This window comes from Pezoporus occidentalis, unplaced genomic scaffold, assembly GCF_034315485.1.
Source record: "Pezoporus occidentalis ecotype Australia unplaced genomic scaffold, CSIRO_AGI_Poc_V1 ctg142, whole genome shotgun sequence".
Lineage (NCBI taxonomy): Eukaryota > Metazoa > Chordata > Aves > Psittaciformes > Psittacidae > Pezoporus > Pezoporus occidentalis.
In genome coordinates this window covers 551098-579081 of record NW_026913230.1, presented here as the reverse complement: position 1 = coordinate 579081, position 27984 = coordinate 551098, and the positions used below count along the sequence as shown (strand labels likewise).

The window sequence follows — 27984 nt, the reverse complement described above, 5'->3', positions numbered from 1 at the left end:
CGCGTGGGCGGGGCGGCGCGGTGACGTCTGGCGGTGACGTACGCGCGGCGGCGGCGGCGGGGCCCGCTCCGGTGCGAAGATGGCGTCGCTGCTGCAGTCGGAGCGGGTGCTGTACCTGGTGCGCGGCGAGAAGGAGCTGCGCGCCCCGCTGTCGCAGCTGTACTTCTGCCGGTACTGCCGCCAGCTCCGCTCCCTCGAGTGCGTCTCGCACGAGGTAACGGCGGACCGGTCAGCGCCGCGCCGGGAGGCATGGGGCGGGACGAGGGAGGAACGTTGCGCTCTATGCGCTCACCGATTGGGTGGCTCTCCTGCTGCTCACTCGCAGTTTGCTTTGCTATTGGTTGTTAGCGCGGGTGAGGGTACCTGTACGGCGGGGGTGATTAGCCGTGGAGGACTGAAGGGGCGGTGCCTTGTTTGGGATTGGCTCTGCGCGTCTGTCCGTCGGTGGAATACGGGCTGTGATTGGCTGAGAGGAAACTTCCCCTCACAAGACATGTGCCCCCCTGCCGGTGTAGGGCCCGGCTGGGTGGGAGCGGCCCCTTCATGGGTCCCTGCCGGGGCAGCGGGACCCCCCGTACCCTTCTGTGGGTCTCAGCCGGGGCAGCGGGACCCCCTTCCCCCCCCACACACGTCCCCATCGAACACCCCCCGGTAGGGCAGGGCGGGCACCCACTACCTCGCACCCCGCTGTGGGGCGCGGCCTGAGGTGACGACCGGGCAGGGTCGGGAGCTTCCGCCACGGAGCCCCGCTCCCGGGTTCGGGCCTCCCGGAGGGAGCTGCTCTCGGCCGGGCCCCGGGTCTTGATGGATGTGGCTGCGTTCGCAGCGGTCTGACAAAGCCCATGCTCATGACAAAGCAGCGTGCTGAGGGCGGGAGCAGCGTGCTCGTTACGACAGCGGTGTCAGGCGTAAGAGTGGTGCGAGTTTATCAACATCAGGACGAGCTTGTGCCCCACAGCGGGATTTCTGCTGTGGAGGGTTATTTCTTCGGCCAGGAATGGCTGGAGCCTGCAGGTGATCATCAGGGTGGAGCAATGGTCTGGTGCATGGGGCACTGCTTTTGTGCAAGCCTCGAACCTAGGGCTGCTCCTGTGACTTCTCCCATCACGGTAATCAAATCCGTGCAGCGCACTCTGCAGAAGCCTGTGTGAATTAAGAAATTACAGTAGCTCTGAAAAGCCTTGAGGGAATGACTCTGCAACCCGGATCTGAGGAGATCTCTCTTCAAAAATGATAAAGCCTCCGAGGAGTAGAAAATAGATTTGTCACCACGCTGCATCCGTCATGATTTTGCTATAGCATGACCAGTGTAGTCACTGTGCATTGCCATGTTTAATGATTGGTTTACTTTCCCCTTCAAGAAGGGGCCCCCTTCTTGTTAGTGTTGTTTTAATTGACAGAATTATTTTATGACAGCAGATACAAAGTGTTCTCTGAAATATGTGTGTATCTGACCAGTCTAACTACAAAGGTAGAATAAATGTAGATATAAAAGGAAAAAAGGCATGTTAAAATCTGTTGTTTCCTGTATGGAATTGTGGGCACTGCAGAGGTCAACAGCCAGTTGTCCTTTTCCCATTTACTAAGTGGAATAATTTATTCAATCCTGACTTAAGGAACATTATTGAAGATTAAAATTTGGCTGAGATGGGTTAAGATTTCAAAAAGCGTCTCAAGTCCTTCCTGGCTTCCCCTGTCTGCTGGCAGACACAAAGCCCTATTAGATTGTGTGGCAGAGTTTCAGGCTGCTGCCAGCATGCTGCTGCCTAGACAAATGTGTGCCAGGAAGTGTGATGTGGCCCTCTCCTTTATCAGGTGGACTCTCACTACTGCCCCAGCTGCCTGGAAAACATGCCTTCAGCTGAAGCCAAGCTGAAAAAGAACAGGTAAGCTTGCTTTAGCTTTATTTTCATCAAGACTTACTATTTGAAACAGTTCCTTCTCCTGTTCTCATAACACATTTTAGTATCATCCAGTATTTTAGACTCATAGAATGGTTTGGGTTGGAAGGGTCCTTAAAGATTATCTACTCTGAACCATTCCTGTTCCTTTTGATGGCTCTGTTGCCCTAATGCTGTTGCATGAGATGAGAAGTCTGTTGGTTTAATCTTGATTTGCTTGCTCAGAGCATTTTCCTGACCCTTGTCAGAGCACTGTCTAATAGACCTTCCTCCTTACAGGTGTGCTAACTGCTTTGACTGTCCCTGCTGCATGCACACCCTTTCCACCCGCGCCACCAGCATTCCTGCTCCACTCCCTGATGACCCGGCCAAGACTACCATGAAGAAAGCCTATTACTTGGCCTGTGGATTTTGCCGCTGGACTTCCCGGGATGTTGGCATGGCTGATAAGTCTGTCGGTAAGTGACAGTCAAAGCCATGTATTACATGATACGTGCAGTATCTGCCTAGGTTTTGAGTCACAGTTGGAAATTCACAGGAAAACAGTTTGTTGCTGAAGTCTCCTCTGAAGACCTGAGTTAATGGAACACATGACCCATTTCTACCCTTGTGCTACCTGACTAGTGAGAAAGTTGTCAAAAAAGGGGCTTTTTAGTTGGTGCACTCTCTTCACAGCTGAGGTCTTGTTTATGTACCTGCAGAGTCTTTGAAGCTACTCAGTCTGACAGCATAAACATCTCATTTATTTTCCATCACTTTTGTCCTTTTAAGCTTATTTCAGAGTTGCCAGTCAGTGTTTGTAGTTGTTTTTTCTTTCATGGCAGCACTGGAACAAGCTTTCATCTATTTCTTGGTGCATAAGACGTGCAGAAAATACCTGTCAGGCTCTAGAAACAGGGCTGAGTAGACCAGGCAGATCCTCTGACTTCCAGTGTTGATGTGACTGAAGACTGGGAGCTGAAGATGCAGAGACATGGGCAGCCAGTAATAAGAGACCGTTCTTGTTAACTCATGTTCCTGCTGCTAAAGTGACTCCTAGGTGCTGCTCTCCTGAGTATCTCTCAAACAGCAGTTGTTTAAAAACACAGTATAAAAGCTGCTGAAGCTCCTTCAGCTCAAACCTGCCTGTAAAAAGCTTTAGGAGGTGTGTATTTGTGCAGGTGTGAACTTACAGAATTGCAGTGGTAGTTGTAACAAAATGGGGAATGTCATTTCATGACTAAAACTGAGGTAGTTGGGTCTTCAATGTGATTTCTGTGTGGAGTCTGGAAATCTCCTGAGGACCTTGTTTTCTCTCTTTCTCTTGCAGCTAGTGGTGGCTGGCAGGAGCCAGAGAATCCTCACACACAGAGGGTGAGTGAAGGGAAGGCTAAGATGCATCAACTAGAAAGAGCTGTTAGAGGTGCCACGCCACCTCAGTCACTTCTTCTTCATCTATCTTATCCTTCAGATACCAGTTCCTACTCTCAATTCAATAGAGGGAAGGCCTCTTAGAGGCTCTCTTGTGGATATTGCAGTATGCTTTGCAGAAGACATAATTTCTAATAGTTGACATAATTTCTAATAGTTGACATAATTTCTAATAGTTGACATAATTTCTAATAGTTGAAAACATCAGATCTAATAGTGCTGTTAACACCAATGAATGTGAAAAAAGCTCTTTTCCAATCAAGAGTGTGTCTAGGATCTGGAAAACAGGACTGCACCTTTGTTACCCTTCCCTGTCACCGGTTAGGGCTCTGCACTAGGAGTGATCAGCCCGTATGACATTGTTCCATCCACTCATGGCAAATGTGTGAATAAAGTCTCAGTTGCCTGACTTCACAGTGGGAATTGGACACTGCTCTCTGACAGATGCCACTTCCAAAGAAGGGTCTGTTTGTCACCCGCAGCATGGGTTAAGATTCGTTAGGACACACAGGCTTGTTTAATGTCTGTCTTTCAAAATAGAGCACTAGGAACAGAGCAAAACAAGTAGCAGGAACCCCAGCCCAGCTTTTTCACAAGCAAATACTGCACCTCATCTGGCATTTGTTCCACTTCCACTGGGTTTCTTTTCTCTTTCATCCCTCCAGATTAACAAACTGGTTGAGTACTACCAGCAGTTGGCTCAGAAAGAAAAGATCGAGAGGGACCGGAAGAAGCTGGTGCGACGCCGAAACTACATGCCTCTGGCCTTTTCGGTGAGCAGGGAGCACTGTGCTCACAGAGCAGGACAAGTGATGCACAGCAGCCTCAGCGTGGAAAATTACGTAGTTGGTAGCACAATAGAGCTGCTCAGTTCTTTGTAATTGAGAACAATGTGGAGAAAATGAGCTAGGGCACATGGGTATCTTTAGGGACAAGTAAGTTTACACCCATTATTTATTGTGTATTACACTGCCTCTCTCTCTAGTAGTCCTCTCTGATAATGCAGAAGGGTTTACACTTGCCATGTGAAGGAGTGTGTTATCCAGCAGTGAAATGCAGTGCAGCCATTGACAATCCCAGTGGTAGCCCTTTCTCAGGACAGTTGCATACCATAGCTCAGTAACCATTAGCTCAGGATTGTCTGGCACTTCTCTGCATGAAGTCTCAACTGAAATTAACCTTAAGACTTGATTGTGGCTTGAATGACTTGTTTATTGTAACTTGCAGGTAACTGCTTACTTTGTTTAGCTGGGTGATTGCATATGCTTGCTACTTCTTAATTAACTGTGCTTGCTCTGTGCCCTTGCTTCTGTCTTATGGCTGCATTTTTTGTCTCCGTTGCTACCTGCTGCTATTTTGGGGGCTCTCCACAGCAACACACTATACACGTAGTGGTAAGTCTTTTCACGGTTTCTGCTGGTGTTAAAGCTCTCCTGGTACCTAGTGAAGGGGAGTGACAGATCCCACTCTTCACCCTGCCTCAGGGCCCCTGACCTGGATGTGCCTAGAACAAATATACACGAAGGCTGACTCATTAGAGGGTCACATTGGTTGCAAACCCAAATATCTATTGTTAGTTTACAAACAGGGAATTTGGGTAAGTAATGCACAGTTGAAGAGCAGTCCGTCACAAAGCTTGGCTGGGACACAGCTGTCTGCCTGCCTGAGGCAAATGGTACTAACATTAATTTTCTGATCTTTGAAAAAGCATGAGGGTAGGCTGATGCTTACACTTCTCATTTGGTGAGAATTCAGGTTTTCAGTCCTGCCCAAAAGGAAGATTTCTGCCTCCAAGCATTCTGCATACAGTTCAGCTGTAGAAACCGGAGGAGTAGCTCAACTATTCCTGCCGATTGGCAGTGCTTGCTGAGAGACACCTGTAGATAACAAGGCTTGTAGGAGGCTGAACCTTCCAGCTGCTTCTAGTAGTGCTACAGAGCATTTCAGATGGATTCATACCCATGTCGACCCTATTATTTTGGCACTTGAGCTCTTATTCTGGACTACTTGACATGCAGTCTCTGTGAAGACTAGGTCAAGTGAAAATGTGTCAGTAGTGCAAGCTGGTGATTTAAGGAAAAAGTAAAAGCTCTGTAAGAGGTGGCCACACACATCTGTCTCTTCCCATCTGCAGTGCAGTGATAATTGTTTTCTCCTCACTTAACAGTTTGAGCAGGAAAAAAAGTATCTTGGGAAGCATTGGATACCTTTCCCTTTTTGCTTTCCTTTGCTTGTCTCCCTATGCTTGTCATGCAGGATGAGTTTGCAGTAGGTCTTTTTGTGCTGGCAGGGAGCAGATTCAAAGCTGATAGTTCCTTTTTTCCTTGTAGGACAAATACGGCCTTGGAACCAGGCTGCAACGCCAGAGGCCCGGTGCACCCATCAGTGCCCTCGCTGGACTCTCGTGAGTCTCAGGGTTGGGGTTGGGTAGGAGGCATAGAGAGGAAGCAATAAACCAAGTTCAGAAAGAAGGTAACACATTAGCAGACAGCAGTGAAAAGAGCTCTCTTTGGAGCAGTAGAGCTGTCAAATCCTCTGTGCAGCAGCTCCAGATGGTTTACTTTCTCCTCAGAGAAACAAGTGACTGCTCACATCCTTGTGCAGTTACTGTTGTCTCCCAGTCTCAGCTCTCACTGCCTTCTGTGTTACAGTGCTGTCAGAGCACACATGCTGTATTTTGTGACCAAGTTGTCCCTCACTTTATTTCAGCCTGAAAGAAGGAGAGGACCAGAAAGAGATCAAGATTGAGCCAGCTGATGCAGTGGAAGAAGTGGAACCTCTTCCTGAGGATTACTACACAAGACCAATCAATCTGACAGAAGGTAACACCTTATTATTCTGTCACCTTAATATTCTGCCATGTTGCATTATATAACATGAGCAGTGCTTGGAAACTTGCCCGTAGGGTTCCTAATGGCTTGAAATTATAGTAGTTTTTATGCTGGGATAGAAATGGTGGGAAATTTGTGCCTTTTTAAATGGTAACTTTGAATGCAGCCTCAGCTTCATGCTGTACGTGGAAATCTTGGAGCCAAATACGTCAGGTCTTTAAACAGTTGTTTCCTTTTGTTGCTGACCTTAATTTCTCTGCATGTGAAGTGTCAACTTTTGGATGGAGAAAAGAGCTGACATCCTTTTTCACGTAATAGCAGGAAATAAGGAGTAGCTGAGCTGCTGGGGAGCTGGAACCAAACCTGACCTGTTAAGTAACAATTGTGCATTGCTTTGACACAGCTAGGACCAGCTTGCGTACACTTGCCAGTTATTTAGCTCATGGTTGAGCTCAGTTGTTGGCTCATGATTTAATCAGCCAATACTGTAAATTGACCAGTGACACTTGGGAGTGAATGGGATAAAACAGCAGGTACAGGATGCAAAGTGGACTTCCTGCTGAGGTGGCTCTAAGTAAGACAGATGTTCTTGGTCGTCCTGCAGGCCAACAGAGTCCACCACTGTTAATTCATGAAAGGCTTATGGGAAGTGGTAGATCATCTTGGCCTCTTTCTCATAAGGCCATCAGCATTGTGAGAGGCTGATGCTGGTAAAGAAGACAACTTTCATGATTCCCTACAGAGAGGAAAAGGCTGCCAGGTGGCTCACTGCCTCTTAGACACTGGAAACAGTGAGCAGCCTGTTTTGGGGGAGAAATCCACAGGAAATGTTGGCTGCTGGGAGTTCCTTGCCTTGGGAACTATGTAGTCACTAATTCTATGCCCAAGTCTGAGTTATGCAAACTCCTTGCTGAGGAGCTGTGTATTGTACTTATGCAGCACCCAGCCGTGAGGGTAACAAAGCAACAAAAACTCATTTGCCCTTGGCAGGGAAAGAACTTATTTTCCAGATGATTTCCAAATTCTGTTTCCACTCCAGCTGAGCTTTGAATAGAGATGAAGGTCCCTCATTTCTCCTGGACTGACACTGGTCCTGTGTTAATGTACCCTGTCAGAGCAGTCCTTTAGACAGCTCTTACCTTCCATCCGTTCACTGCTGGAAACAGTGATACTTTCCAATGGCTTCTGGATTATTTGATGCAGGTGAAATTGAGTTTCTTAGGGATTGTAGCATGTCCACACAGTGTGTGCCACACTTGCTCTTAGGCCAACACCTGTGTAGGTTCTAGCTCAGGTTTCAGTGCCTGAGACATTGATTTGCCTGGTTTTGTTGTGCATTCAGTGACGACCCTGCGCCAGCGCCTGCTGCAGCCTGACTTCCAGCCCATCTGCGCCTCCCAGCTCTACCCTCGTCACAAGCACCTCCTCATCAAACGCTCGCTGCGCTGTCGGGTGGGTAATTGAACACAAAGAAGTGCCTTTTTTCCTGGCTCACACAACATGGCTTGTGCAAAATGTCTGTTTCTTTTCAAAAGAAACTGCTCAGATGCTTCTGGTTGTTGAAAGCTCTCAACCAAATTCATGGTAACAGCACTAGGAGATGAGGGAGGTCGTCACGTCTCTGACGTGATGAAGATTGTGAAAGGGGGACAACATTGTGCAAAGATTCATAAAGACACACAGTGGGTTTACACAAAGGTCTGTGTGCTCTGCCAGGGAATCAGAGAGGGCTGCCAGTACACTCAGGATTAAAATATTTCTGCTATTATTAAAGACAAAAGTCAGTAAACAACATCAGTGAGAGAGAGTGCAGAATACTGCAGATGTCCTTAGGGTGAAAGCAGAAAAGGGGTATTTCAGAGAATAAAACCAGAGAGCTGGGAAGTGAAGACAGGCAAGAATTAAATTCAAGTTCTGCTGTTGGCTTACTACATGATCTTTAAAGAGCTGCTTGCATTCTTAGTGGTTTCACTGGATTTATCTAGTTCCCAGAGTAACAGAGCAACCTTCTTGTAAGTATTTAAGATGCAGAATGCTTTGCGAATGCAGAATATTTTCTCAGAAGTGAGTCATTTCAGACTGAGCCTGTATATCAGTGAGTACTTTATGAGGAAATCAGTCTTGAGTTCTAACTCTTTGATTTTTTTTTGATGCATTCCGGAGCATGTATCAAAGGGCTTACAAGACTTGTGCATTCCTCCTGCAGTCAGTGAGCATCCAGGTGTTTTTAAGCTGAATCCCATGTTTCTGACATTGCACAGATAGTGATGGGTATGACATTTTTGGAGCATCTATAACTTGACACAGCGATGGCTATATGTGCCCCAAGGTAGTTTTTATGTGTGTTGTGTTAGAGGCTGGGTAATATCCTGGCTGGTGGCAGTGTGTTTGCAGCTCTCATTCTTCAGTGCGTAACTGCTCACTGTCTTCTGGTGATGACTAAAATCTCTTTGTCTCTGTAGAGTTGTGAACATAACCTGAGCAAACCAGAATTCAATCCAACATCTATCAAATTCAAGATCCAGCTGGTTGCTGTGTAAGTAAGATACAGGGACTGGGGAGAACAACTGCCTGTCTCTGCTTAGTTAATGCCTTCTAGTTTCATTTTCATTTCATGTGCTCCTGAATTGACCTCTGCGTGGTTGTGTCTCCTCTTACGGTGGTATAATCACCTTTTAAAATACATTTAGATTATCTGTAATAGGTTTGCTTCCTGATCTGCTAAAGAAAAGAGATTGCATGCTGTGCCAGCGCCAGACAGCAGCAGGAATTTGTAGGATTTGGCTTATATAGCAAAAGGGCACTTCATTTTAGTTTTTAATATCAGCTAAGCTCTAACAGCATTGAATGAGTGAGATGGATGTATGTGAATACATCCCTCTACTTTGAGAAGTTATAGACAGCAACAGAGTCCATCACAGTCATTTGTTTTGTTCTTTTTGTAGTAACTATATCCCTGAAGTGAGAATCATGTCTATTCCCAACCTGCGCTACATGAAGGTCAGTAGTTTTTCCATAAGTCTTTTAGCTGGGAGGTGTGGATGTGGGATCTGTTTGGAAGATGACACGGTGTGACGGCTGTTCCCTGAGGGCTTCATTCACTCCATTTAGAGAGTGAGCAGGGTTGAAGGGACTGGTCAGGATAATGCTGCTTGTACTTATCACTGCAGTAGATCACTGCGCAGTGTGACGTCTGGCATCACAGGCACACGTCAGTATCTGGAGAATAAAAAGTGTGGAGTTGAAACCTTGGCTACATTTCAAGGATGTGTATTTCTTACATTAAGAAAGAGTGCTGTGTGGCATTGGCACCTTTCTTACAGACTGGAGGTGTTTGCTATCCATCCCTTGAGTGTATGTGATTTTTGAAGGTGTTGATCAGTCACAGAAGATGGAGGTGCTAACAGTGACTATGAACTTTAGAATATTTGCTTCTTGAACTGTGATTCCTGAATCTCCCCAGGAGAGCCAAGTCCTCCTGACTCTGACTAATCCAGTGGAGAACGTCACACATGTCACGCTGCTGGAGTGCGAGGAGGGGGACCCTGACAACATCAACAGCACTGCCAAGGTATTGTACCCTCCTGCTGTGGGAGCCCAAGGCTTACACTCCCATTTATTCTTCCCCTGATCACACTTTTCATAGGGCCTTCAGTCCCTGCTGGACTGTGTTGCATTTTCCTCCTTGGAGCTTGAATGATTGTCACCAATCATTAGCTCATAAAAGTAGTTTGAAACTGCCTGCTCATTGAGATCAGTACCTGAGGGAGAAAGGCATGATTTCACTGGTAAAGTGATAACCTCTGGAGCAGAGGAGAGCTGAGGAAGAGCCAGTTTTCTGTTAAACTGTGGTAAAGAAGCCCTTGGAAGGGGAGGGCTCTCTCCTGCTCACACTGTAGGTGGTGCTCAGAGCTGAAAAGCTTCTCTTCATGTTCTGATGCAGGTGGCAGTTCCTCCCAAGGAGCTTATTCTGGCTGGCAAAGATGCTGCAGCAGAATATGATGAGCTGGCAGAGCCTCAAGACTTCCAGGATGACCCTGAGTGAGTGTTGTTTGTCCTGTGGGAATCCTATTCCATAAAACTTGGTACTTAAACCAAGTAACTCACTCCCTGTGTCTTCAGCATGTTTTGTTTGGTTTTTTTCCCAGGTTTTTGTGCTGGTGGTGTTTTTGGGGAGGGTTCAGAGATGTGGTGTGGACTATTTAGGAGACATTTGTTCCCTTTGAGGGAAAGTGTGCTGTTAGAGCACTTGTTATTGGTGGTGGCACTAATTCTCTCCTGGAATACTGTGTCTAATCCTCTTCCTTGCAAGCAGGGGGTTTCACTGTAATAGTGAGAACTACGCAGTAGGGTGTGAGACAGTTGCCTTCAGCCTCCAAAATGGAATGTGTTGTGCAGCCTCTTACAAAGCAACTTGAGCTGTATGCCTTGGCTCTTCCCTGGGGCAGAGCCACACCCAGAACTCCCAGAGCCAAAACCGGGTGTTCTGTTTGACACATGTCAGCAGAAAGGCAGATACTGATGTTTGTGGGGCAGGAGGAGGCTGTGGAGTTAAGAAGCTAGAACCCAGGGCAGCTGTGTTAACAGGGCATATTCAGCCATAAACTAAGCACCTCTCTTACATGTTGTCAGAATAAATCTCCCAGAACAATTGTGTGAGACCTTGGCTGACCCAGCCTTCCATTGTGTTCTGCCTTGCAGTGTCATTGCCTTCAGAAAAGCCAACAAGGTCGGAGTTTTCATCAAGGTCACCCCACAGAAAGAAGAGGGTGAAGTGGTTGTGAGTTTCAAGATGAAGCACGAGTTTAAAAACCTCGCTGCTCCCATCCGGCCCAGTGAGGAAGGTGATCACAGCTCTGAGGTCATCTGGCTCACCCACCACGTGGAGCTCAGCCTCGGACCGGTGCTCCCATAGGCGCTGCCACTGCCGCTCCCTGCTGGCTGCAGGACGGGATCTTGCATCACGGTGAAGAGAGCACCTGGTGGAACATCCTGCGAGAGCTCCCTTGTGATGTGTGGTGTGTGCCACGGGCCCCACCAGGCTGCGAGGAGGTGGCTGAGGGTGCCGTGGTTTGGGATGGTTTGTTCTTTCTCTTCTTGTCCTAGTGCCCACTAACTACTTCTCTGCTTCCCCACGCCGCCACAGGCTAGTTTAACTTGCAGCACGTGTTTCAGCACAGAGAAGGATCTTGCTTTCTCCAGATCTGCGCTACACCTGGCTGAATTAGGGTTATTGACAGAAAAGAACCCATATTTCTGTTTTTTCTTCATGTCAGCCCACAAGCCCAATGTACAAAGTAAACAACTTCCTTTTCACACAGTTATGCCCTTCCAAAACAAATGTTTTAAGAGGTGGCCGTGTCTGCTGCATTACTGGTGAGTTACTGGCAGCAGCACGATGCTTTTGATTTTCTCCTTCCTCATAGGATACCTCAGCTGTGGAGGACTGGGACATACCACCCAACCTCTCTGGTGTATGTAGCTTGCTTAGCCGAGGTGATAGATGCCTTTTCACAAAGGAAATGATCAGTTTGCCTTTAAACCCCAAATAGCGTGTACTGTAGAGTCCATGGATCTGACTGGTAACTGAGCCTGCTGGCAGCTCACCGTGCTGCAGGTGGATGTGGCAGCACGATGTGCTGCGAGCTGGGAATTTGGGTTCTGCTGCAGCTCCAGGCTGAGGCTAGGATGCTCCAGAGAAAACAAGTGTTAACAAGGGTAGCAATCAGAGTGTGAAACCTGGGCTGTTAAGGTTGGATCTGATGTACAGGGAACTACAGGGGCTGTTGGCTCTTCTTCCAGTTAGGGTGTGTGGGAGGGAGGTGTAACAGACAGTTCCATGTTAACCAGCAGACACTGTACCGTCAGGTAATTTATCCAGGCTGCCGTTTGGCTGTGGTCCCAGCTCAAATCGGTAATTAAGATCAGAGTATCCAGGAGACAGAATTACCAGTAGCTGCATAGCTTGGTGCAAGTGTGATCACTCTCCCTGCAGAGCATTCCCAATTCCAACACACACCCTCTTAAACCTTCCTGATGGGCTTTGATGTGCTGGAGCAGGCTTGAATGCTGCTGGCCTGGAGCTGCAGATCCTCTGCACAGCATGGCAGGGTGAAGCTTCCAGCTTTAGTTTTGGGGTGGTGCTGAACCCCAGAAACATCTCCCTTCGCACCAGAAGCCTGCCGCGGCACACCGGGGCCTCACGTTTACAACCTCGTGTAGGATACGCACAGATGTACAGCATGAGTTGAACACTTGTAGTAGGTAGTTAATGTCTAGTGCTAGCGCCTGCTGTGGCTTTACCCATCCAGATACAGCACTTCCCTTTTGGCCACCACTCCTCTGCAATAGCCACTACGTTTGGGACACGATGCAGGGCTGTGCTGGTGCTTGCAGGCAGAGAACACTAACACGAGGTGCGATGTCTGTGCTGTTCCGTGAGCTCCGTGAGTTGTTCTCTCCCTTCCCTTAGGACTTTATAGGTGTCGGCGTGTCCCTGCTCCCCGGAGCATTCACCCCTTCCCCATAGGCGCCTGTTGCCTTACTGCTTGACGTCGTGTAGTGACCTTCAATAAAGCAAACGTGGCTCTCGGATCCTTTGCGCTGGTTTTTACATGGATTTAATACTAAAAAATATTTATTAAATAAATACGGGTTATTAAGGCTAAGTGCCCCCCACCCCTCCTTCACAATGGTCTCATCCCGTCCTGCCCCCCCCACACCCTCTGATCCCCATGGTTTCGCCCGCCGCGCCCTTTTCGCTCAGCTCTCTGATTGGTAGATCTCTAGCGGAAGTGGCGTCAGTTCCGCCCGGCGCGGGGGGAGGCGGAGCGCGGGCCCGCCGAGGCAGCGCCGCCGCCATGTCCACATCGCTGGGCTCCAACACCTACAACCGGCAGAACTGGGAGGATGCGGTGAGCCCCGGGGCCTTCCGCTGCCGGGGAGGGGGAGGCTGGCGCCGCTACCAGGCCCTCCCGTGGCTGGGAGAGCGGACGTGCTGCCCACACCGCTGTCTGGGCCCTGGCGGGGTTTGGGGTGTCCGGTATCTGGGGAGGGCCGGGCTGGGCCCGTCCTGCGCCTGTGGGGCGTTCTATGGAGATGGGGCCTTTCCTGGGTGGGCCCGGTGCAAACAGTGGGCACGGGGGTAACGGGGGTGGTGACATTCGCTGCGGCCAGGGCTGGAGAGTTGAGATCGCTGGGATGTGCTTTTTCTGTCTTTGTCTTATGTTTTACTTCGAACCAGAATAGCCCATGGGTCGTGGTTCTGTCATCATATGGGCCTTGGGTCGTGGCTTGCAGCTCTTCCGATGGTCTCATTAGTTTTAACTCCACAGCATTGTCTGCAAAGTGTGTTTTGAATGCTGTTGTGATTATAGGCTTTGCTGCAAAATCCTGATTTTCTTTCTTTTTTGCTCAATTTAGGACTTCCCTATTCTGTGCCAGACATGTCTTGGAGAAAACCCATATATTCGAATGGTATGTGCCTGTTTGACCTCCTTTTTTGTGTTACGGCCCTGGAACTTTTGGGGTCTGGGGACTAAAATAAGCCTAGCTACAGGAGGAGATGCTGAAGTTGCTGTGCATTTGTCATTAATTGGTTTTGCTCAACAGGATTTGGTTCCAGCAATGTTGGTGTGCAGTTTAAGAGTAAATCAGTCAAAAAAGGAGAGCAAGATGATACAATCCATTGTCTGGAGTGCAGGAAATACTAGAACACAAAGCTCTGGTAAATGGTGTGTTGTGGAGAACTATGAGCTGCTGACATAGTAAATAGCTGAGCACAGCTTCTAAAACATGTAGAAGCTGAAGAAGAATATGCACCTGTAAAAAGAAAGTAAAATTCTTTTATGAAGGCTCCCAGCAGTGGTTTAAATCCCTGTTTGTTTTCCTTGATTTCCCCCATGCAGGATGAGTCAGTCCATTTGTGTTGCTTTTCTCTGTGCTCAGTTTAGTTGTGTTTGACCTATGTTCATATGATCTTTCCTGATCATTTGCTGAGAGATGCTATGATGTTTGCTGAGAGAGATGATGATGTTTTTGTGAGGCACAACCCTACTGCTGGTATAGGTGATCTGGTAAAGCCTGCTTCTTTTCATGGCCTTATTTCCTGTAACATCATCTTCGCTTAAAAATAGCTGCTAAAGTTCTGTTTCATTCTCACCTTTCAGTAATGCTTTGAGGTGAGACTTACTGTGCTGTGCTTTTCACAGAATAGTTAGAATTGGAAAGGACCTTAAGATCATCAAGTTCAAACCCGCTGCTGTGGGCAGGCACACTTCGCACTAAACACGTCACCCACAGCTCTGTCCCACCTGGCCTTGGACACTGCCAAGGATGGAGCATTCACAACTTCCTTGGGGAGCCCATTCCAGTGCCTCACCACCCTTACAGTAAAGAACTTCTTCCTTATATCCAGTCTGAACTTCCCCTGTTTAAGTTTTAACCCCGTTACCCCTTGTCCTACCACTACAGTCCCTAATGAAGAGTCCCTTTCCAGCATCTTTGTAGGCCCCCTTCAGATACTGGAAGGCTGCTATGAGGTCTCCACGCAGCCTTCTCTTCTCCAGGCTGAACAGCCCCAACTTTCTCAGCCTGTCTTCATACAGGAGGTGCTCCAGTCCCCTGATCATCCTCGTGGCTCTCCTCTGTACTTGCTCCAACAATTCCATGTCCTTTTTATGTTGAGGACACCAGAACTGCACACAATACTCCAAGTGAGATCTCATGAGAGCAGAGTAGAGAGGCAGAGCCATACAGTTGGCTTTCTGATTTTACATTTAATGAATTAATTAATGAATGAGTCTAAATAAAAAATTGATTGAGAGTTTTTTACCTCTGTATTTTTTGGTCCTGTTTTCCTGCCAAGGTGGAAGCCCAAAACATGGGGGTCAGTGAGTCAAAATGCAGCATGAGGGAAAAATCCCTGTGCTGTAACCTCAGTGATGTGTTTCATGGTTTATGTCAAATTGGTGACATTTCATTTTTTTCTGTTTTTGATTGTATTTCAGACCAAAGAAAAATATGGAAAAGAATGCAAGGTATGTTTGTTGTCTTTGGAAGAAAGGGTGTCAAAACTGGCACACATCTTGGAATAATACATTTTAATGTTAAGAAACCATTGGCTTATCTGGGTTAACAACTTAGAGCATTTCTGTAACTACATAAATCTTGAGGTCAGTCTATGGGTTCTTTGTTAGCCTTAAAATAGCAAAATTATGAAAGAGTGCTCAGACAGACTTAGAATTGATTCATGTTAATCAGAATTAGGTATTACAAATATTGTTATACTAGATTTGAAGGTATTTCAGTGGTTTAGATGATCTCACGTTTTCTCCTGAAGTTTGTTCTCACTCATGAGTGGAGCATAAATAACTGGAGTTTAGGTTTTGCTGTGAATGTGTTGTTCATGGCTATGTGGTGATTGTGTTAGCTGTCTAAGACATAAGCCATGAGTATTTCTGAGAGAGCAAGAAACATTTGGTGTTATTTTGCCTGAGAGAAATTAAAGGAGTGTTTTGCTCCTTCTATCAGCTGTCATCTGTGGCAGGGAGAAGGTATGTGTTGGAATCCTGCTTTCATTCCAAAAACTATACTTGCAGTGGAAGCAAATGCATCATTCCACCAGATAAGATAGAGAGCAGTAGTTGTCTTGTGGACCAGGAGCCTCATAACTTCTCACTGGGCTTGCTGTTGAGCTGGTGACTGATTTATCTTTCATAGATAACTGGTGATCTATCTCTAATAGCGCGATACTGACCTCACCTGGAATGGAGGGGAATTTCTTCTCCTTTTGAGTCAACCTGCTTTTAATATTCAGGTTATTGTAATGAATCAAAAAACATCAAGACAGAAAACCTTCCTAAACCTTTCTCCTGTCCAAGTAAGGCACCAAATACAAACAAATATTTAAGGTCTGAATCTGTGATAGTGATACAAGTGTTGACTTTCTGTTGTTAGATTTGTGCCAGGCCTTTCACAGTGTTCCGCTGGTGCCCTGGTGTTCGCATGCGCTTCAAGAAGACAGAAGTGTGCCAAACGTGCAGCAAGCTGAAGAACGTCTGTCAAACCTGTCTGCTTGACCTGGAATATGGTGTGTACCAAAAATGTGAACGAAGAGAAGGAGCTGCTTGCTCCTCTTGCCTCTGAACTAACAGAAGGAGCTGCTTGCCTCTGAAATGAATGCTGGTGCAATGTCTCACTGTGTGCATGTCTCTGGACAGTCTTTGAGAAGAGCAAGTCTTGATGGTTACATCTCTCCTGAGGCTCAGGGGCAGCATGGTCTGCTTGAGCTGTTACATGAGTTATCTCTGGCGTGTGCATGTTGCAGTAACTATTTGTGCTCTTTCAGCTTGTGCTTCATAAGGATTTATTTTTGTTTGGTTTGTTTCATTCCAGGTTTGCCTATTCAAGTGCGGGATGCAGGACTGTCCCTTAAAGATGAAATGCCTAAATCTGATGTCAATAAAGAATACTACACCCAGAACATGGAACGAGAGGTAAGAGAGTGTAGTTATAGTCGTGCTTTTTCTGTGTTGATGTATATAAGAGAGGAATGACCTAGCTTATCTTAAAGTCATTTGCTTAGTCTTATTCTGTGCATGAGTTTTCAATGGTGTTTTATACATAATTATTTGTATTTGAACTACTGTTTAGATATCCAATTCTGATGGCACTAGGCCAGTTGGTGCGCTGGGAAAAGCTACATCTACCAGTGACATGCTGCTGAAGCTGGCTCGGACCACTCCTTATTACAAACGTAACCGTCCTCACATCTGTTCCTTCTGGGTAAAAGGAGAGTGCAAGAGAGGAGAAGAGTGTCCCTACAGGTACAAAGACATCTTAAACACTTAATTTGTTAATCACTGTCAGATACAGCTCCCCTTGGGGTAGAAGAACAGGGAGTGCTGCAGACATAACACTCTGATTGGGGTCAGTGTGAAACTTGGGTTCAGTTGGGCCGTAGCACCGGTGGATGAATCTTTGTTGTGGCAAGTTGGTTTTTGAGGAATCAGCTGTGTGATCTTGCAGTGCTTTGCTGAAGCAGCGACTGCAGCTCTGCTCTTGCATAGTTCATTTTTTCCCTTTGTGGTGTCAGTCCCCTCAATCAGAGATCTTTGTCTTTGAACAAGAGGCCATTTGAAATCCAGCTGTTATATTGTGTAGTGTTGAGCACTGAGCTGTCAGAAGTGCCATTCATTCACAACTTGAGGCAGTCCTGGCTCTGTTTAAGCTCTTGTGGCTTTTTGTTCATTTTGGCGTGTTTGTGTGAACGGGCTTAACATGTAAGTGACCAGAGGGAAGAGGGCAGTTACAGTAATTTTAATGTGATGCGACTGTGAGTGACGTTTGTTTGCTGAACCTTAGACATGAGAAACCTACAGATCCAGACGATCCTCTGGCTGATCAGAACATCAAAGATCGTTACTATGGAATTAATGATCCCGTGGCTGATAAACTCCTGAAGCGAGCATCCACCATGCCTCGTCTGGACCCCCCTGATGACAAGACTATCACTACGCTGTATGTTGGAGGGCTTGGAGATACCATCACTGAATCAGATCTCAGGTGCGTTGGTGAATTTGTGTTGCCCTTGATTTGGTATTTGAAGCTTTGATTACTGCTCATCTCCAAGTGAGAAAATCTCTTGGAAGGGGAAAAAGTCAATCTGGTTTTCAGTTTTCCTTAATGGGGAAGTGCAGAGGAGTGCCAGATTAGTGGGGAACAGTAAACAGGCACATTTCAAATGCTTTGATTAAAATTTCTCTCTATAAAGATGAGTCATCCTGAGCTGTTGGGGATATTGTGCTACACTTGGTACAAGAAAGTCCCATAGCCTCTCTAGCTCCTGAGAAAAGCTGCTGCAGAGTTTTTATTGCTCCATAATTTTATAGAGGGATAAGAGGCTTGATTTCTAATGGTTACTCTGAACTAGTGATGGAGAAAAAAAAGGATTTGAGCATAAACTATTTTGGCACATGATGGGGTATACAGTGCTATGTGCCCTGTGGCTGGAAGGAGTGAGGTTTCTTAACACTCATTTTTCCCCACACAGAAATCACTTCTACCAGTTTGGGGAGATCCGAACGATCACGGTGGTGCAGAGGCAGCAATGTGCCTTCATCCAGTTCGCCACCCGCCAAGCAGCAGAAGTGGCTGCTGAGAAATCCTTCAACAAGCTCATCGTGAATGGCCGCAGGCTCAATGTCAAATGGGGAAGGTGAGTGAGGGCGAAGAAACCTTGAGGATTTTGCCACAAGGTTCTTCACTCAGTTATGCAGCCTTGAAGAACAGGTTGGGTGTTACCCTGGAGTAAGTACTGATCTGTAAATAGTCAGGGTACTCTTAGAGTTCCTTTTTCTTTTAACAGTGGGATCTGGGTTGGGGATGACACAAATTGTGTAAGGGATTTCCTGGTAGAAGGTTATGGATGAGTTGCTGTAGTTTTGTTTCTCATCGTCTCCTTTAAGCACTGTTTGCACACTCTGTACCAGGTGTCTCTGGTGGGCTGTGAATTTTTCATCTTTGGCCTAAAGCAATGGGTCTGGATTAGATAATGTGAAACTATTGTGGTGTGAATATCTGCTTATCTTGCTTTTTCTCATCCTTGTTCTCAAACATTCCTCTGGTTTTTAGGTCCCAGGCAGCAAGAGGAAAAGATAAGGACAAGGAAGGTACTACAGAATCCGGGATAAAGCTGGAGCCAGTTCCAGGACTCCCTGGAGGTAAAGGAGTGTTTACATCTCTGAAATGCTTATGCTGACCTGAGAGAGGCTGGAGCTAAACCTCAGAGAGCAGTAGCAGAGTTCATGGCAGTAGAGGCACTGGTGAGCCCAGAGCAGTTACCTACAGTAGGTTTGCAGCAGATCCAGCTGGGATTGAGAGGCGAGCTTTGTCTAGAAGTAAATTCTTGATGAAAAGATTTCTTTGTGATGAGTGAAAAGATAAAGCTGAATTCAAGTTATTTAGGTCTGAGGTACTGGCAACCCACGCGTGGTTAATGCCTTCCTTATCCACTGAGTGTCATAAGATGGAAAAAGCAAAGCTCGTTTTGGGTGAAGGAAAATGGTGACTGTTTGGAGTCTCAGTGCAGTCCTTATTGCTCTGGTTCATACGTGCAATTGTAGTATCACTTTGTCCTTGTGGAAGAGCTGCTTGTGCCTCTCTCTCTCTGAAGGCACACGCCTCTGCATATCTTGATTGAGAGATTTTCCATAACCACCGTGTACTTTTTGTGCAGCTCTCCCTCCTCCTCCAGCTGCAGAAGAGGAGGCTTCTGCAAATTACTTCAACCTACCTCCAAGTGGCCCTCCAGCCGTGGTTAACATTGCCTTGCCTCCTCCTCCTGGCATTGCTCCACCACCACCTCCAGGTACTTATGTTTCCCCTTCAAGTGGGGGTTAGATGATCAAGTCCTCCTTGTTCTGCTGTTGTCTCGCACTGATGCATGCCCTGAGTTGAGTTTCCTCATCCCTGATCATGCAGTGTAAACTGATGACCTAAAATGAGCTGTCAGCACAGTTTAATTAAACTGAGCTGCCTGTCATGGTATGTATTCACTTGCAAATTCTCAGGCATGTCAGAGATCCCTGTTCCTGGTACTGAGACCTCCTCAGTGCTTTTGCTGGCTGTGTAAATGCCACATTAACTTAACCTTCAAAGGGTAATTTTGCAACTGGTTGAATGCCAGCCTGTGTTTAGCTGTGTGTATGTATCTATCTGGAGACCCTTTTGTTTTGTTAGACATCAGACTCTTGTGGATGTATTTGGTTTACTCTATGCTTCAGTAGAAAGCATTCGATTGGCATTACAGACATCTGTCCAGTCCTCCCACCAGCTTTTATCTGTGAGGAAGGATGTGTGTTGGGTGAGGATTGCCCCCAGTTGTACTGGATAGAGGGGAAGGAGTTTGGGGATGTGAGGAGTCACAGGAGAAATGTATGTTTCTAAGGCACAGCTGTAAGCCAGCTGTTTTCTGGTGACACTTTCAAGCAGTGGTACATGTGTTCCCTGTTCTGTTTGTCTGAAGCTGCCAACTTTGTTTCCACAGGTTTCGGTCCACACATGTTCCACGCCATGGGGCCACCGCCTCCCTTCATGCGAGCCCCAGGCCCCATTCACTACCCATCTCAAGATCCCCAGAGGATGGGTGCCCATGCAGGGAAGCACAGCAGCCCCTAGCACCTCCTGCCACCCTCATCCTTGAAGTAAATGTTATTTTCTAGTTACCATGATAGCACCATATGTCGAGCTGTGGGTGAGCTAGAGCAGCCTTATTTCCCTACTTGCAGATGCTGGGCAGGCTGAGCTCCGTGTGTCTGCTAGCTAATCAGATTGTGGATACATCCCAGATCTTTCATGTAGTGTTGAGGGGTGGGGGGTTTAGGGGGAGAAGGGGCAGACAGAAGGGCTGTCAGGGATCTGTGGATCAGGTGTCCCAGAATGACTGTGCTCTCGTGTATCCCGTTTGCACACTTTTAAATAAACTTCTGGAAGAAACAAAACCAAACCCTTTTGAAGCTCATCTGATGTCCTCAGTCTGAACACCATGGACTGTGTAAAGGTAACCAGAGACTTCTCTGTCAGGGAACTAATGACTTATTATTCTAATGAGGTATTAAAGACCGAATAAGAGCCAGAAAACAAGCATATTGGATGTGCCAAACCCATGGGCTTTGCCTTACTATTGCCACAGAATTTCCCCCCTTCTTTTTTTTTTTGACTTCTGGCTTTAAAAAAACCCAAACCAACCCCTTTTTCATACTTCATTTCTAATCCTGCACATCATGAGCAATATGAGATTAGGTCATGCGAGCAGCCTCTGGGTGGTGCATCTGTATGTCAGCTGTGTTCATGCAGTGGATCTGCGGACATCTTTCTGTACAGCAACACATGACGGGACCTGTTCTGAAGCTTCATTTGCTTGGTTTTTTAAAAAAATACATTAAAATGCTTGAATTTTTCAATCTTTTGCTTAGACCCTGCTTGGTGGAGACAGTGTCTGAGGACTTGGGAGTTTTATTTGGCTGCTGCCAAAGCCAGGGTGGAGAGTGGGCAATGGCAGTAGGTGTTACCTGCTGCCCTGAGTGATGCCACTGGTGCTGCCAGGCTCTGGGAGTTGGTACCAGGGCCATAGTTGGCTTCCTCTGGAGAAAAAGCTGGGCTCTGGGCCCCGGTTACTGGTTTAGTTTCTGTGAAACCCCTTCCAGGGCAGTGTTGGAGGCCAGGCAGAAGCCTTTGTCACTGCTCTGGCCCCAATTTGCCTTCAGAGCTGTGAGTGCTGAGCAGGCAGATCTGGAATGCAAACAGGCTTTACGTTGTCACAATTCATTTATTACTTCCAGCCAGGTCCCCCGGGGTACACAGGTTCTACAGCTAATGGACAAATTGGAGAGAGGGCTTTGGAACAGCCCTTGATCATCACAAAATTTTAATGTTTTAAGGAAAGGACTTTTTTGCTTTCCAGTTGCATTTCCCATTTCCCTTCAGTTAAAGTTTCCTCCCTGAATGGTGTGTTGTGGCAGCAGACTCCCTGTGTGGGATCTCCACAGCACCACACATACACCTGAGGCAGCTGTTAGCTGCTTTTTTACCAGCAAATTTATTTGCCCAATTCAACCATGGTGGTGGAAGAAAAACCATTTATGCTGATCTTCCTGCTTTTGGAAGATAAAATAAAGGTAACATTAAGAACCTGATGGAAGCATTTGAAGTTAGGTTCTTGTTAGCAATGAGCAGGGTTTTCCAGATGTTCCAGTGACTGTCGTGGAGCCTGTTGGTAGCTGTGTGTCCCACTGTGTGTCACTGCTGATGCTCACATTCAGAGGGAAGGTTGTGCTTGCTCTGGAGTTGTGGCTGTGCTCATTTTCCCTCCTGCTGATGCAGAAGTTACCGAAATACCCTGGCAGTGCCTTCAGACTGGTGCAGTTCTGCAGTGCAGTGATTCCAGGCAGGGCCTGATCCTTACTGACTGGATTGGAAGCAAATCTGGCATAAGTCAATCAAAGAGTTGAGATGTTTAAGCAAGGCATGCAGATAGCAGTGAGAAGGGGAAAATATCAGCTGCCAAGTGCCAGCCAGAAGCTTATGGAAAAAGGGGCACAAGTTTCCAGCGTGTTTCTCTCCCATATACCCTGGTTGTGCTGTGCTGGTGAACAGGCAGATTTCCAGTTCCGCATTTGTTTTTGTTGTCTAGCCAAGCCCTGGGTAACAGCTTTTAACATGCCAATGCCTCTGGTGACTTGTTTTGCTGCTGCTCTTCAATTATCACCTCCTCTTGCTGTCCTGACCGGAATGACAGATGTAGAGTTGTCCTGAAGATGGAATTTCTCCATCTGTTAGAGCAGGTTTTGTGTGTCAGTGCTGCAGCAGTGGGACACCTTGGTGTGCTGCAGCCAGTGCTCCTGCCATTTTCCATGAGGACAGGCTGAACAGGATGTTTTGTATGGAATTGTGTTAATGGCGAGAGCTTGGCTGCCCTTGTGTCGGTGGCAGGTACAAGGGGGGTTCAAAATGGTCCTGGCCTTGAACTTGTTCAAATCCTACTGAAGAAGGCAACAACCAGAGACCACCAGCTTGGCTTTCATGGAGAACACTTACTCCTCTCTCCCCTACAGTGCGAAGTGTGCTTGAGTCTAGCAAGAGAAGCATCCACGGTGATGGGGAAGGGAGCACGTGTGCTACAGCTCGTCGCTCTCCGGTAGAATCCGCACCCAGCCTTGCGGCACCCTGTTGAAGTTACGCCTGTGGTCAATCACCTCCAGAGCGCTCAGGTTGTCCAGCTCCGTGGCAGGCACAAAGAACAGGTCACTGAGCTGTGTTCTGTCAAACGGGGCAGGAGTCCTGCAGCGGAGAAGCAGCAGATTTAGCATGTTACAAGGAGGGATTGTGAGTAGTAAAGGTGAGAGAAAAAGCAGGTCTGGATTTAGTAACTGAGCCCAGCAGTAGTCTTTCAAGGCCTGTAGAAAGTGATAACCCTTCTCTTTGTCCCCAGGATGCCGTTAGAGCCTCTGCCAGCCCAGGGAGGTGCTTCTCTTGTACAGAGCCAACCTCAGCTCAAGCTTCAGCAAGCCAGAGTGGGGTTTGGTGCCTGAGTGGCTGTGGAATGGGAGGGAGGAAGCGTGTTGTTACCTTCACTGTAGTCTCTTTTGATGGGCTTCACCGCCAGCAGTAGAGATGAGCTGTGTGTGAAAGGGGTTAGATTAAGAGAGCAAGTGATGGTAACAAACCCTCTGGTCTTTAGCAAGTGACTTATCCACAGCTACAGTGTTCTGCAGAGGGCTGAGGCCGATAGTGCTGCCTCCTGATGGCTCTAGCATGTGTGCAGGCAACTGCCTCTCTTGGCCTTGGCTCTAGGTAGCCTTTTGGGACAGCTTCTCTTCACTAACAGGAGGAGCAGTGCGGGGGCAAGAACTGTCATCCCTTTTTGGAGAAATGTGGAAAGAGATTTGGGAAGAGAGTGACAGCCTCTGAGAAGCCAAGAATGTTGGTTTTGGAGCAGCACATGGAGGCTGAGCTATCAATGAGGCAGAGCTGGGAATATTTGCTTTGGGAAGCGCTGCTTGAACATGAGTAACGTGGCACTGTTTTGCAACAGAAGAGAAATAAAGGGGGAAAAGGTAAAAGAGGTTTGTTCCAGGAACTTTCTCTCTTCTGGGAAATGACAGTCATTTCCAAAGCTTGGGTTTACTCTCTCTTAAGGCAGTGCAATTTAGCAAAGTGTCCTCACATCATAGCCTGAATAAATCCCAACTTTAACCAGACTTGAAGTCTGCTTTAACACAGTTGCTGTTGAGATGGTGAATGTGCCCTGTGACCTGGGTGAGCTGAGCTGGGATTCACCTCGCTTTGGGCAACACTACTGGCTTCTCTCTTAGCGGATCTGTTCCCAAAAGCTTGTTTTCCTGCAGTTTGGTATTTGATGAAGTGAGAAGTGATTTAAAAGCCAACAGCTTGGAAGATCATGAAAAGCCCAGTTAAAAGCAGATTGGCTCTCTGAAACTTCATGCCTCAGTGAAGAATTAGAGGAGGTGGCGAGAGGCTTGGTGTTAAATTAGCATCCATCTGTATTAAATAACAGTTCAAGACTTTAAATAGAAAGGCAGCATGTGAGAAGGGAGAAACAGAACAGGGGAAAGCATTATTCAGAAACATGCCCTTGCTTCGGTCCCCATCCATAAATAAATCCTGAGGCAGAAATATGGGTAAATGTTGAATAAAAGAGCTCAGTGTGTGCAGCAGCTCCTTGTTCTCCCCCTATGGCACCTCCTTGGATGTTACTGCTCCAGGGAAGCTTCTGGGAAGGAAAACCTGAGGGAACAGCTCTTGCAGCCCCTTTGCCCGTCCCTTCTGTTATCCCTCTTCCCTCTCTCCCTCAGCCCCACTCCAGTGCAGACCAGTGCACTGCAGCACTCACTGGTGTGGAAGGGGAAATGCAGAGGGAATGAGCATGCAGCAGCCTTGTGCTGTGCCCCTCGCCGTGCCACACAGCAAAGCCACAGGGCTGAGGGAGAGAAGAGAAGCAGAGGGATGGTAGCAGCACCATCTCAGCTCCACCAGCTGAGATCTCTGCCCTTTGGGACACAATTGCCATGCAGAGGGGTTGTAGTTCCCAACAGCTCCTTCTGCCAAGCGCTCAAAGCCCAACACTTGTGTCACCCTCAACTTGGATACAGCTTGACTGTGGGCTCAGGAGAGCTGCTGCTTGCAGAGGCCCAGCACCATGGCAGATGATGGTGTGACAGGGAGCAGTGCTGTGCCCTGGAAAGTTAGCTCCAGTGGGATCTTGCCTATTGGAAGGTGACTTTGGCCAGCAAGGATAACGTATTGTCATCCTCATGGAAGAAGCTTTTGGGAAGGAGGAGAGCCAGGAGCTCAGTTTGCAGATTCCCTGGGATGATGTTCAGCTTAAAAACTCAGTTGTCTTTATCCTACCTCGGGCTGCTGATGCTTTGCTACCACCAGATCTCCATCTTCTGGATCCCCACCAAGCACCTTTCCAGAAAGGAGATTATCTAGGGTCCCAAACTCTACCCCAGTGTGATTTGGAGGTGCAAGGAGGCAGCAGCCTTCCATACTCCACTGAAAGCATGGATCTTGCCAGGCTGAGCCAGCAGGACCTCCCTGGCCTGAAGACTTCAGTCTCAAGCAGGTGTTTGGAAGGAATCTGGTGACCTCTTAGCACTTTGTGGGAAGATTAACCTTATCCCCCCACTGCTTCCAGCAGCTGCTTGGATACCTTAGTGACATTATGAGAGAGACTTGGCACTATCTGTGCCATTCCTCCACCCAACCCAGAGCTGAGCCTGGCTGGAACAGCAGCTATTCCTTCTCCAGGACCATGAGATCAAGCTGCACTAACACAGTGGTGGAGCTAATAGGAGATGTGGGGAGCTGCTGGAGGCAGGGACCTTTGCAGAGGAGCCACAGAGTGCTCTGTAAAGACGGGATGGAACACTGCATTTCCCTGGCAGGATGCAAAGTGCTTGCTGAGGTAGGGACAGACAGGATGCTGGTGCCTGCTCCTTGGCCAGCGTTACCTGTTGAAGCTCCTGAAGTCCCATTGAGAGGGTCTCATGGGTGGCTGGTACTCGCCGAGCACGGCATTGTCCTTGTCACCAAGGAGGTCGTGCCATGGGGATCGGTAGCCCTTGGGGATGGCGGTGACATTGAACTTCTCCGGAGGGACTTCTTTGAGGGGACCTGAGTAGCCTGTGGAGGAGGAGAGGACATGGGCTGATGTGGAAACAGGAGTAGGAACATAGAACAGATATACCTGTTGCAGCTCATCTGTCTCATTGTGAGCTGACAGTGGTGTCACCTCTGGGGTGCAGGTGGCATTTACCTGGGGCCAGAGCATCGGGGTTGAGGATTTTACTCATCTGCAGGACTTTCTCTGTCTTCTTGGGCACTTCAGGGGGGCCGCCCTGGGGCGATGCTGCCACGTGGAGCTCGGAGTGGTAACTCTGCTGGCCCCCAGCATCCTCCCCTGCCTGCAGAGGGGAGAGTCAATGGGCACAGGGAGCTCCCCCTGCCCTTTCAAGAGGCTGCTGAAAGCATCTTGGAGCCTCCTTCACCAACTCACCGTCCACTCATTTGCTGCTCCCTCCCTGTCACCTCTCTCTGTGCGGTGTGAGCCACCCGGCCCTGGGAGCTGCAGGAGGTGAGGAGAGGGGTTAGTGATGCACAGAGGGACTGGTGCCATCCCCTTGCTCTTTGGTGGATGCTGAGCCTTGCCCATCTCCGTACCCATCCCACCAAGCCACCCCTCCTCTCCCTTCATCTCAATGTAACTGCATGGCTGAGACCCCCCTGACCGCACCAGGAATCGCTTCTCTGCTGGGAAAGGGCTGTCCCGGTTGGAGCTGGGGCTGAGCCGCAGACCCACCTCCCTGTGGCTGCCGAGGTTCTCAAAGGTGAAGCGCTGCATGCGGCGCTGGCGCTGCTGGAAGAGCCGGGACCCGCGGTTGTGGGGCAGGGAGAGCTCCTCTATCATCAGGTCCTGCGTGGTGCTCATCTTCTTGCCCAGGTCCAGCTGGGGCTCTGGGGGGGGGCAGGGGAGAACACAGCCACAAATGAGGCTGCTGCAGGGCTGGGGACCCCCGTGCCGTGTGCAGGGGCAGCGGTGTCCCATCATTGGGGTCCCTGCTGCTGTGCCTGCACCCGGAGCTGTGCCAGGGGCTCTAACAGCTCCTCTCACCCCCATGCATGGACCCCTCCAGCCCTCAACATGCAATGGCTGCCCCTTGGGGCTGTAGTGCGAGAGGGCACCAAGGCACAGAGACCCCACAGGACCTCAACCAGAGCTGGGTCTGGCCCCTGGGCAGGGAGGGCAGCACTGTCCCGGGACTGGCAGCACCCCCAGCACCCCCTTACCATCCTCAGGGCCCGGTCTCATGATGGCCATTACTTGCTGCTGTGCTCCTGGGGCAGCTCTGTGCAAGGGGGACGGATCCTGCCTGGCTGGAAGAGAGAGGCAGCCGTGGGGTGGCACCAAGCATGGGGATGCATCAGCCCCAGGCATTCCATGGGGAGAGGTCAGGCTTGGCTGAGCATCCTCCCTGGCCAGTTTCATCCCTGAGCATCCCCCCTGGCCAGCATCATCCCCAGGTGTCTTCCCTGGTCAGCATCACTCCTATTCTGCTCTCCATTCAGTTATTGGATGCAGGAGAACATTCAAAGCATGCTGCCCTTCAGCCTCTGCCTGTTGCCTTTCTGTAGGGCAGAAAGTGTCCTCCTTGCCCACAATGAGCCAGTGTCCTCATGCCCTGAGCCCCCTGGGAGCAGCACCCATAGCCTGCAGCAGAGCAGGGCCCTGGCTGCCACCCACCAGCACCTCTGCTCCAGCAGAGCTATTTTCAGCCACGGCCCTGAGGGTGTGGGAGCCACAACCCTGACCCTGCCGGAGCTGGGCACACAGCCAGGAGCTGTGTACCGGGCACCCCACTCTGGGCACACCATACCCTGGCCCCATGGTGGTGATGTCCCCACCACTAAGACTGGAGTGCCCCCAAGCACCCACCCATCCGCTGACCCCAGTGTGGGACCTCACCTCCCTTACCTGGCCAGGGGATGTCCCTGGCGTTGGACACCAAAGATGCTCTCCTGCTGTGCCGGGGATGAGGCTGAAGCCAAGCTGTGGTCACCAGTGCTTGGTGGCCCCAGCTGGTCCTCCGGGACACCCCAGGGCTCCTGCTGCTTGCCCCAACCCGTGCTGGGCTCCAGACCAGATGCCAAGGTCCAGCGCGGGACAGCAGCTATTTCTGGCTGAGAAAGGGGGCGGAGCGGGGCTGACCCTTGGGATTGGGATCTGTCACCCTGCATGGAGCAGGGGTGGCCCCTGGGGA

At 48.6% G+C, this 27984-nt stretch overlaps 3 protein-coding genes across 8 annotated transcripts; 2 read left to right on the top strand and 1 right to left on the bottom strand.

Annotated features, from left to right (window-relative positions):
- Window positions 1-14: 14 nt before the first annotated feature.
- On the top strand, window positions 15-12736 carry DCTN4 (dynactin subunit 4). Of its 2 annotated transcripts, XM_062609932.1 has the most exons (14): window positions 15-214; window positions 1816-1886; window positions 2181-2359; window positions 3211-3254; window positions 3977-4084; window positions 4685-4705; window positions 5642-5715; window positions 6021-6133; window positions 7485-7594; window positions 8605-8678; window positions 9088-9142; window positions 9606-9713; window positions 10086-10183; window positions 10844-12736. In XM_062609932.1, exons 1-14 carry the CDS (start codon window positions 80-82, stop codon window positions 11055-11057), a joined length of 1404 nt encoding a protein of 467 aa, XP_062465916.1. In that variant the 5' UTR covers window positions 15-79; the 3' UTR covers window positions 11058-12736. The 2 variants fall into 2 exon arrangements, with proteins under 2 accessions (XP_062465916.1, XP_062465917.1); XM_062609933.1 differs by lacking the exon at window positions 4685-4705.
- A 168-nt stretch (window positions 12737-12904) lies between these two features.
- On the top strand, window positions 12905-21105 carry RBM22 (RNA binding motif protein 22). Its single transcript, XM_062609937.1, has 11 exons — window positions 12905-13056; window positions 13565-13618; window positions 15151-15180; window positions 16100-16232; window positions 16538-16638; window positions 16796-16968; window positions 17507-17707; window positions 18195-18359; window positions 18776-18864; window positions 19380-19511; window positions 20190-21105. Exons 1-11 carry the CDS (start codon window positions 13003-13005, stop codon window positions 20318-20320), a joined length of 1263 nt encoding a protein of 420 aa, XP_062465921.1. The 5' UTR covers window positions 12905-13002; the 3' UTR covers window positions 20321-21105.
- A 345-nt stretch (window positions 21106-21450) lies between these two features.
- On the bottom strand, window positions 21451-27822 carry MYOZ3 (myozenin 3). 5 transcript variants are annotated; one of them, XM_062609940.1, is made up of 7 exons: window positions 27699-27822; window positions 27014-27119; window positions 26526-26680; window positions 26223-26291; window positions 25983-26130; window positions 25678-25849; window positions 21451-22981 (listed from the first exon to the last, which is right to left on the bottom strand). In XM_062609940.1, the coding sequence occupies exons 2-7, from the start codon at window positions 27042-27044 to the stop codon at window positions 22819-22821; spliced, it is 738 nt and encodes a 245-aa protein (XP_062465924.1). In that variant the 5' UTR covers window positions 27045-27119; window positions 27699-27822; the 3' UTR covers window positions 21451-22818. The 5 variants fall into 5 exon arrangements, with proteins under 5 accessions (XP_062465924.1, XP_062465925.1, XP_062465923.1 ...); XM_062609941.1 differs by having other exon boundaries at window positions 27014-27100; window positions 27690-27816; XM_062609939.1 differs by having other exon boundaries at window positions 27014-27100; window positions 27699-27816.
- Between the last annotated feature and the right edge of the window lie 162 nt (window positions 27823-27984).